The following is a 9,050-nucleotide window of genomic DNA, read 5'->3' as shown; positions in this document are numbered from 1 at the left end:
AGTGAATTTTTGGGGCTCTGCTTGATGAACTTTCAAGAGGCTGATGTTTTTCCTGCTTAGGGATGTGTGTTGGACATTGTTAAACCTTGCTGCTGCTCTCAATCACAAGCAGCTTTTCAAAAACAGAGTTTGATTTCTTGTCCTAAATATAAACACATTTTTTTTTCTTGTTGGGCATGGAGACACTTGGCTGTGGTAACATGAGGCAGCAGCGTCTGGCATTGGTCTCGTTCACACATTATGTTAAGCCAAGCCTGGCTTTAGTGCAGATGTGCAGGCTGTGCAATAAGAGCTTGTGGCTGTTTTGCTCCTTCCTGGTGGCTCTGCTGCTCTGCTGGGCTGTGTTAAACTATAGTCTGGCTTAGCGTGCTGTCCAGCTTAGTTCTCTCCAAACTAACTGCAAGCTGTAACCATGGTTTGTCCTACGGGTTGCAGCTTGTGGTTTGTCCAAGAGAGCTAAATCATGAGTCTCTGTTCAGGTAACATGTTGAGCCAAGCTAGGGCTTTGCTGAGCACAGCACCAAAATGAACAGGTAGGAGCCAAGCAGCTGTGATTTCTTCTCCCAGAGCCTGCATGCTTGCGGATTTGTGCTAAGCCACGATTTGGATTAGCATTATGTGTGGACCAGGTCTTGGTACTGGCATTGGACAGTAGCTCGCCAAGGGACTTATACACCTACAGGCCAAGGGTTAACTGACTCTTGTACAACCTGTGGGGTAATCATTGGGGAGCCTCCTTGGTTGTCTTTAGTGACAGTTGTGGCTGGTGCCCAGAGCTGGTGCCCAGCTAGCCCATTTCCCCCCTTGTTGATCATTCTCTCCCTTGGGCCAGCTACTCAGGTTCTCTCTAAGGGCCTTCTGTGGCATGCTTTTCCCATTGCTTCAGTAAGTGGCTTGGCAGGAGTGGGTCTCTTAAGAGCTGTGTTGCAAATGCTCAAGCCAGTCATGCAGTTTGCCTGTGTAGGTTTTTTTTTTTTTTTTGCAAACTCCACTAACAATTGTAGAGCACAAGCTCTGCATGCAAGAAATCCCAGGTTCAATTCCTGGCAGTCTTAGTTTTTTAAAAAATAAATGCAGCTTCAGGCTTTGGAGTGCTGCTGCCAGTCAAGAGTAGACAGTCTTGGGCTACATCAGGGGCAGGCAAATGTCAGGCTTACAGTATCTACTTTGTGTCTTCATAGAAGCCCTGAAGCTTAGAGGCCAGACCGAAGTTCTACGAAGAGAGTAACTCCTGAACCTGTGCTCAGTGCAGGAATTTGTTTTTAGTACCAGAACTGAGCTCATGGTTCTAGTTAGCCACAAACCTCCTCCTGGCTCACCCCCAAGCTTCTTCAGTTTGGTGGCTTAGTGAAGGAGCCTTTTCTCATTTGTTGCCATTGTTAAAACGATTGCGAGTCAAACTCTTAACTGATCTGCTGCAAGACCACCCAGACATCTAGCAGTAGATTCTGATCTCTCTTCTCTCCATCCCTGGGCTAGTTGGGCTAATAGTCAGACTTGGTATAAGGCAGCCCCAGCCAGCATGGTAATGCTCAGGATGGGAACTGTAGTCCAAAAAGAGTGGAGGGCCACAGGGCCCCCTCTCCCTGGGGATAAGGCAGCATCATTTATGTATCTATATTTTTGTCCTGGACTGTTTGCTCTTAGGAGGAATATCGGTCCTGGAGCCTCAGATGAAGCCTCTGTATGTGAGGGGCTCCCGAACCATACTTTCTCAAGGAAAGCCACTGAAATGTCCTATTTTTTGAATGTATGAGCCTCACTTGCCATGGCATCTAAATGCTGTACTGCAGCAGAGGACAGTGTCTGGTATTGGGGCTGGTGAATTAATTGCTGCTGTGGGACGGTTCCACTTTCTGAAGATGTAAGACTTTCTACATCAGCCTTTGCCGACCTGGGGCCGTGCAAATGCTGGCTGGGGTTGATGGGAGATGTGGGCCAAAATGGCTGCAAGGCGCCAGGTTGATGAAGGCTCATGTATTGGGGTATGGTCTGAAGGCACCCAGGGCACCCACTTTGCTGAAGCTAAACAAGTCTGGATCTGCTCAATACCTGGCTGAGAGACCACCTGGGAACTATATGTATGCTGCCTTGGGCTTTTTTCATGAATGAAAGGTGGGATATAAATGTAAGAAATAAGTAAAAAATAAAATAAAATAAATGAAAACGATGAAGCAATGTTGTAGCCAGGAAGCACTGCTTCTTTCAAAGAATCTTTTTTTTGTGCCTGATCAATTGAAAATGTTGTATGCGTGTCTACCTGTTTTTTCCCGTGTACCTGTTTTTGTGTCTTGACAATAAACACACACAGAGATGCTGAGGTCCCTTTGCTATTTGATGGCCGGCTAGCTTAATTTAGTCTTTATTTTATTGAATTAATATGGCTCCATATCATCATGGGAATCTCTGGGTAGCTCACAGGATGAAGAATGAGATTCTGCAACATCAATGTTACTTTCTAGTGGAGGAAAAATAAAACTAATTAGCAGCTCCACAGAAGTGGAGCAAAGCTCCAGATGAGTGCAACCAGACACTAGTAAGTGCTCATTATTGAGCCTACTTGGTGCCAATGAAGGCAGTGGAGAAGACACATGTAGGTGCCACTTCCATTGCATCCTCGCTGTGCCATCCAGCAGAGCCCTTCCAGGTAATACAGGGCCCTTTACAGTCTGGCCCAAAGGAGATGGTGGAACCTACAAGTGGTTTCCTGTAACTTGTTTGCAAAACACTTTATGTGAGCCTCTCTTGAATGTGCAATAAAATAAAATTGCTTGCGTCTGCTGGGAACTTGACTTCACTATTTGTGCAGAAGAATCTCAAGAGGTGTCCAGAGCACTGTCTAGGCTTGTTGGACTGGATGAATTTCAGTTTGGTAGGGCGCAAGGATGGGGACAAGGCATTTGGCTCTGTTTGGGCAACTTGTGTTCTTGATCCTTGTCCTTCATGGCTGATAAAAACTAGCAGGAAAAAGATGGCTGGGTGGGCCAGGAAGGTGATTAATGCTTCCTTGCTAGAGAGGCAGGTACCGTGGAAGGACCACTCCTTGAGAAGCCCTCCATGTATCCAGAAAATCTAAATAATTGTTTTGGCACAAACTGTCATGGTTGCCTTGTATGATGACCCATATTGGGAGAGAGGCAGGGGGAGTGTGTACCTATTAATTAATCCCCCTTGATCTGTCAGCTGCTTTCGATACTGTCAACCATGGTATCCTTCTGGAGTAGCTGTCTGAGTTGGGAGTAGATGGCACTGCTTTGCAGTGGTTCTGCTCCTGCTTGGATGGTTCTCTGAGGGTGGTGCTTGGGGAGTATTGTTGGGCCTCGTGGAGCCTCCAGTGGGGGGTTCCTCAGGGTTCAGTTTCATTCTTCATGCTATTTAACATTTACATGGAACTGCTGAATAGGCTCAGCTGGAGAGTTGGAGTATGTTGTCAGCAACATGCTGAAGACAATCAGCACTCTCCTTTACATCTCCAGGTGCGGCAGTGGAAGTGTTAGACTTGATGTCTTGCCCTGGTAATGGACTGCATGAGAGCCAATAAACTGGAGCTCAATCTAGACACGACTGAAGCACTGTTAGTGGGTGGTTTCCTAGACCAAATGGAGAGGAGGTGGCTTGCTCTTGATGGGGTTACACTCACTCTGAAGGAGCAGGTTTGTAGCTTGGGGGTACTTCTGGATCCATTAATGTGGGCTTGGTGGTGTGGAGCCTCTTCTATCAGTTTTGGCTGGTGGCCCAGCTCCAACCCTATCTAAACAGGGATAGCCTGAGCCTGTAACTTCTTGGCTAGATTACTGGAATGCATTATATAGGGGGCTACTTTTGAAGACAGTTTGGAAACTTCAGCTGCTGCAAAATTCAGCAGTCAGATTGCTCACTGCATGAAATTTGGCAAAGAGCCACACTCTACCCATGCCTTCCTAAATTTATTTATTTATTATTTATTTTGTATCCCACCCTTCCTCCCAGGGCGGCAAACAAAGTGCTAAAAACACTTTAAAATGTCATAAAAACAGATCTTAAAATACATTAAAACAAAACAGCGTTAAAAACATTTTTTAAAAAAAAAAACTTTAAAAAAGGGTTAAAAACATTATTAAAAACATATTAAGCAATTCTAACAGATGCAGACTGGGATAGGTCTCAACCTAAAAGGCTTGTTGAAATTATAATTAAATTATAATGCTGGATCCATGTTAGATTCCTGCATTGAGCAGGGGGTTGGACTCGATGGCCTCCATCAATGGCATAGAGCAGAATGACAGTGTGTTGGCTTTCTCCATGCAGGGAGGGGACTGACTGACATACCACAAGCAGTGAAGTGCTTCCCCGTCCTAGAAATTTCATACGGTCTGCTTATTACAAAACCTGAAAATAGGACCTCTGTCCCTAAGAAAGGTGAGAGGAATCTGCCTGTATCTCAAAACAGAGAACCCCAGATATATAGCTAAACTTTATATATCTCCCCATTCCTCCAGATTCTTCTTCCTCCTGTCATTTCCCTCTGGCTATTTTAGACTGTGCATCCCTTGGGGCAGGGACCTCTCATGCCTGCTCTTTCTTGTCACATGCATCGATAGCACTATATAAATATACATTCCAAATTTTTAAAAGAGCACAAAGCATCAGTGTGAAACATAACCTTGAATACAACAGCAGTACACAAATATTTGCAAAAACAGAACTTCATAATATCCAAATGCAGACAGGAATAAGAATGTATTGAAGGATCTCCTAAAAACCCAACACAGGGGCCCTCCATATCTCCCTGAGGAAGGTATTCCAGAGGAGTGGGAATGCCATTGAAAAAGTCCAGTCCCTGTTATTTGCCAACCTGACCGCTCTCACTGTCAAAAGTCTGGTTCCTGAGGCTTGCCAGCCTGACAGCTTTCACTGATACATCAGAGAGCAGGGACTGAAATGCTGATCTTAAGGCTTGGGCACAGGCTAGCCCTACCATTGGGCAGAGGAAGATGATTACCTCAGGCAGCAAAGGCTAAGGGACAGTGGAGCTGCCATCTTGGCTGTTCCTCTTAAGCCCCCTGGACATACCCTTCTACTGGACAACAGACTTGTGTATGTCACACATAGCCTACACTGCCGCCCCACAACTAGCTTACTGCCCTCTGGTTGAGCAGGGGGTTGGACTTGATGGCTTTATAGGTCCCTTCCAACTCTGCTATTCTATGATTCTATGAGGTGCAGTGGAGGATGCTGGCACTGAAGTAAGATCCAATTGCCAGGCCTTCCACTTCTGTATGTGGAATGGTGTGTTTGTGAGAACTTGTCTTTCACCTCAGGCAATGGAACGTCTCAGCCCCCATCTGCACTATACTTCTATAGCAGTATCCTGCCACTGTAAATAGTCCAGGCTTCCCCCAAAGAATCCTGGGAAGTGTAGTTATGGGTGCTGAGAGTTCTTAGGAGACTCCTCCTCACAGAGCTACAATTCCCAGAGTTCCCACAGAAGAGGGATTGATTGTGAAACCACTCTGAGAAGTGTAGCTCTGTGAGGGGAAGAAGGGTCTCTCAACAACTCTCAGCAGCACCCCTAACAATTCCCAGGATTCTTTGGGAGAAGCCATGACTGTTTAAAGTGGTATGATGCTGCTTTAAATGTAAAGTGCAGGCAGGGCCTTGGACTGACCCTGCTCAGGCAGATTCACAGGGGTGCAGAGAGCCCTTCAGATAGCCTGGTCCCAAACGGTTTAGGGTTTGAAAAGTCAATATCAACATCTTAAATGGGCCCAGAAGCGAACCAGCAGCCAATGTAACTGGCATAGAATAGGTGCAATGTGATCGAAATACCTGGTGCCCCCAAGCATTTTAGTTCACCAACAGATGTTTCTGAAGGGCAGCTCCACATGGAGCTCATTGCAGTAATCTAGCCAGGATCTAACCAAAGCATGGTTCGCTGAGGCAAGGGCTGCTGTCGCTCAATAAGACCACAGCTGGTGAACCAGCTGCAGCCGGTGATAAGCTCTTCAGGCCACTGCACTGCCATCATCATCCCTGCAGCCCAGAGTCCATCAGCACTTTTAAGGGGAGTGCGCCCCCATCCAGGATCAATTGCACAGTAAATATATGCAGCCCAATATCACACCTTTTGGCTTACATTTTACTTTAATTGAATGGAATATTACGGTCTCTAAGACTGAAATAAAGTATATAATGATGGGGGAATTGAACAGAACTCATTTCTTTGGAAGTTACCAATTTAGAGTGTTGGCTTCACTCCCTGCCCCCCCCTCCAAGCTAGTTCAGTTCAGTGCTGATGCTGTAAACTTCTGGCTGGAATCAGAAGGCCTCCATACCAGTGCAAGGGAGATACAAGAGTGAGGACCGGAAGACTTGCATGCTACGGGGCTAGTGATTTAGCATCTGCTGAGCTCCATTCTTGCAGAACCTTTGCAGGCAAGATGGAGCATGGAGGGAGAGTTTTTCTTGGTACAAGCCATCACGAGCAAGAGTATTTGGACAACTGAGTTGCTTCCACAGTCAACTACCAGATGTGCCTTTTCTTGCGCATTGGCAGTAGCTTCTTGAGAGTGGGTGGTGTCTTTTTGGGAGTGGGTGGTGACTTTTGGGGAGTGGGCGGAGCCTTCTCAGGAGTGGCTGGTATCTTCATGGCAGTGGGCAGAGCCTTTTGGGGAGTGGGCGGGGCCTTAGGAGTAGGCGGTATCTTCATGGCAGTGGGTGGAGCCTTCATGGGGGTGGGCATTGTCTTCCTAGGGGTGGGCGGTGCCTTCTTGGGAGTGGGTGGAGCCTTCTTGGGGGTGGGCAGCATCTTCCTGGGAGTGGGCGGTGCCTTCTTGGGAGTGGGCGGTATCTTCCTGGGAGTGGGCGGTATCTTCTTGGGAGTAGGAGGTATCTTCCTGGGAGCTGGGAGCAACTTCCTGGGAGATGGTGGCGGCGTCTTGGGAGTTGACGGCAGTATTTCAGAAGCTGGGGGTGGTGTCTCGGATACTGGGGGTGGCATCTCAGGAGTTTCAATTTTTTTAATTGGAAATGGTTTGTATTTTATGGCGCCCATGCCTTTCATTGGATTGATTATCTTCATGGCCAGATAGCCCTGGGGGGGGGCAAAAAAAGAGAGAGATGGTGATGATCAGGGATTGCAGAACTGTATCCCGTTTTCTGCCCCTCTTTCCTCTCTCGAAATGAGCAGCAGGTATGTGGCTGAACCAAGAGTAGTGGTGGCGGCTGGTGCCCATTGGGACTGGTGGGGCAGAAGGCAGGCAGCCTGCCAGTAGGTGGAGCTAGAGCCAGTGACAGGCAGAGCCAACACATTTTAATTTTGTTCCCATCCCCCTCCCTGTTGAATCCTACAAGGGCAACACTGAGACTGAGGAGGAGGAGGAGGAGGAGGAGGAGGAAGCTGGCAACTAAGGCCACCCCTTGGACTGAAGTAAGGAGGCAAGGCAGGTGGGGCTGGTTGCAGTAGTATAGTGGCACATTCAGAAGTGCAGGTTCCCTCCACAACAGTCACCTGACACTCCCTCACAGCCACGCCCATTCCCACTTTTCCTCATCTCCCTTGCTCTGTGTCATCTCCAAGGCCACTCTTCACTACAAGAGATGTCCCTAGCAGCCAATCAGCATGAAAGGGGAGCCTGTGTTAGCTATTGAGAAGAGTCTACTCAGTGGCTGACTCACCTCTTTTCACTCCTGATTGGCTCCAATCAGCATGAAAGGCTAAGGGCCCTTCGCAGTGGCTAACACGCTCCCCTTTCACGATGATTGGCTTGTACATACTGGCTGGGAATCTGCTGTACGACCCCCTGAGACTCCGGATGACCGCATTCCTGGCTGGCTGAGGGCAGACTGAGCCTGGTGGGGCAGCGTCCCACTTGCCCTCATGGACTAGCTCCTACTGTGTACAAGTCCTTAATAACGGAAGGTGTTCTGGTCCCCTTTGGGGTTCTGGTTTCCTGTCCCCTCCAGGGCAGACTCACAGGAGCTGAATAGATGAAGGCCGCGAGCAGCATGATCACTAGCAAGCTGCACAGGAAAATGAGGATCTTCCATTTACTCTTCTGCCACACAACGAAGTGGAGGCTCTTCAGTGGGGCTGTAAACCACAGGAAAGAGGTCTCTGGCCTCCTGGTCAAGGGGAGAAGGAAGGAAAGAAGGAAGGAAGGGGCAAGAAGAGGCCATCAGGTGTTGCGTCCAGCAGGCTCGCCCCCTTCCTTGGCTTACACAGTGGGAGTTGCCTTATACTGACTCGTACTGTTGGCCCATCCACCTAGTACTGTCTGCACTGTCTGGTAGCGGCTTTTCGGGGTTTCAGGCAGGGATCTCTCCCAGCTGTACCTGGAGATGCCAGGATTGAACCCAAGACTTACTATCTGGCCTGCAAAGCAAATGCTGCACCATTGAGCTACTCTCTTTGCCAGAGCAATAGCCGGTGGCCAGCAGTGCCGGTCTCAGCAGTTGGCATCCTGAGGCAGGTGTCAAGGCCCAAGAGCTCTAGCAGGGCCCACAGGTCTGTCCTGTGCCCCCCTCAATTCTTTCTCCCCCCCCCATGAGCTGACACTATGAGTAGGTCCAAGCAGCTGGAACTAGCATCTCTTTGGGTCACTGTAGGAAATGAAAAGGGTGTCTAGACCCATTTGTCCAATGCAGCATGGAGTGATGCCACTGCAGCTGACTAAACCCACAGGGCCCCCACTGGCATGCAGTGGTGGTGGTGGTGGTGAGCAAACACCAGAGGACACATTGCCCAGGCCCCTCTCAGACTTGGAGCAGTCCATGGGGGCCAGATTGGATGATGATTTGCATAGCCATAATCAGTAGCATTGTGGCAAATTCAGAAGTTCAGGATCCCTCCACAGTCCCAGCCTTACTCCTCCCTCCCTTTTTTGCTGCTGGGATGAGAATGCGATCCTTCTTAATGCCTTCTCCCACAACAACAGACATCCCTAGGAGCTAATAAGCACGAAAGGGGAGACTCTTCTCAGCGGCTAAGTCACCTCCTTTCACTCTGATTGGCTCCAATCTGCAGGAAAGCACAAGGAAACCGGTTAGAAGACTCTTACCAGTGGCTAACA

General features: G+C 48.4%; 1 protein-coding gene across 1 annotated transcript in view; it reads right to left on the bottom strand.

The window, feature by feature from the left end:
• Positions 1-6,502: 6,502 nt before the first annotated feature.
• FER1L5 (fer-1 like family member 5) overlaps positions 6,503-9,050 on the bottom strand; it is a 95,271-nt gene continuing 92,723 nt past the window's right edge. The window contains 2 exon segments of the mRNA XM_061593362.1: positions 6,503-7,072; positions 7,956-8,103. Coding sequence (XP_061449346.1) covers positions 6,503-7,072; positions 7,956-8,103 — 718 coding nt within the window.

This window comes from Rhineura floridana, chromosome 12 (genome assembly GCF_030035675.1).
Source record: "Rhineura floridana isolate rRhiFlo1 chromosome 12, rRhiFlo1.hap2, whole genome shotgun sequence".
Lineage (NCBI taxonomy): Eukaryota > Metazoa > Chordata > Lepidosauria > Squamata > Rhineuridae > Rhineura > Rhineura floridana.
Note: the sequence above shows the minus strand (reverse complement) of the source record. Positions and strands in the feature narration are given on the sequence as shown.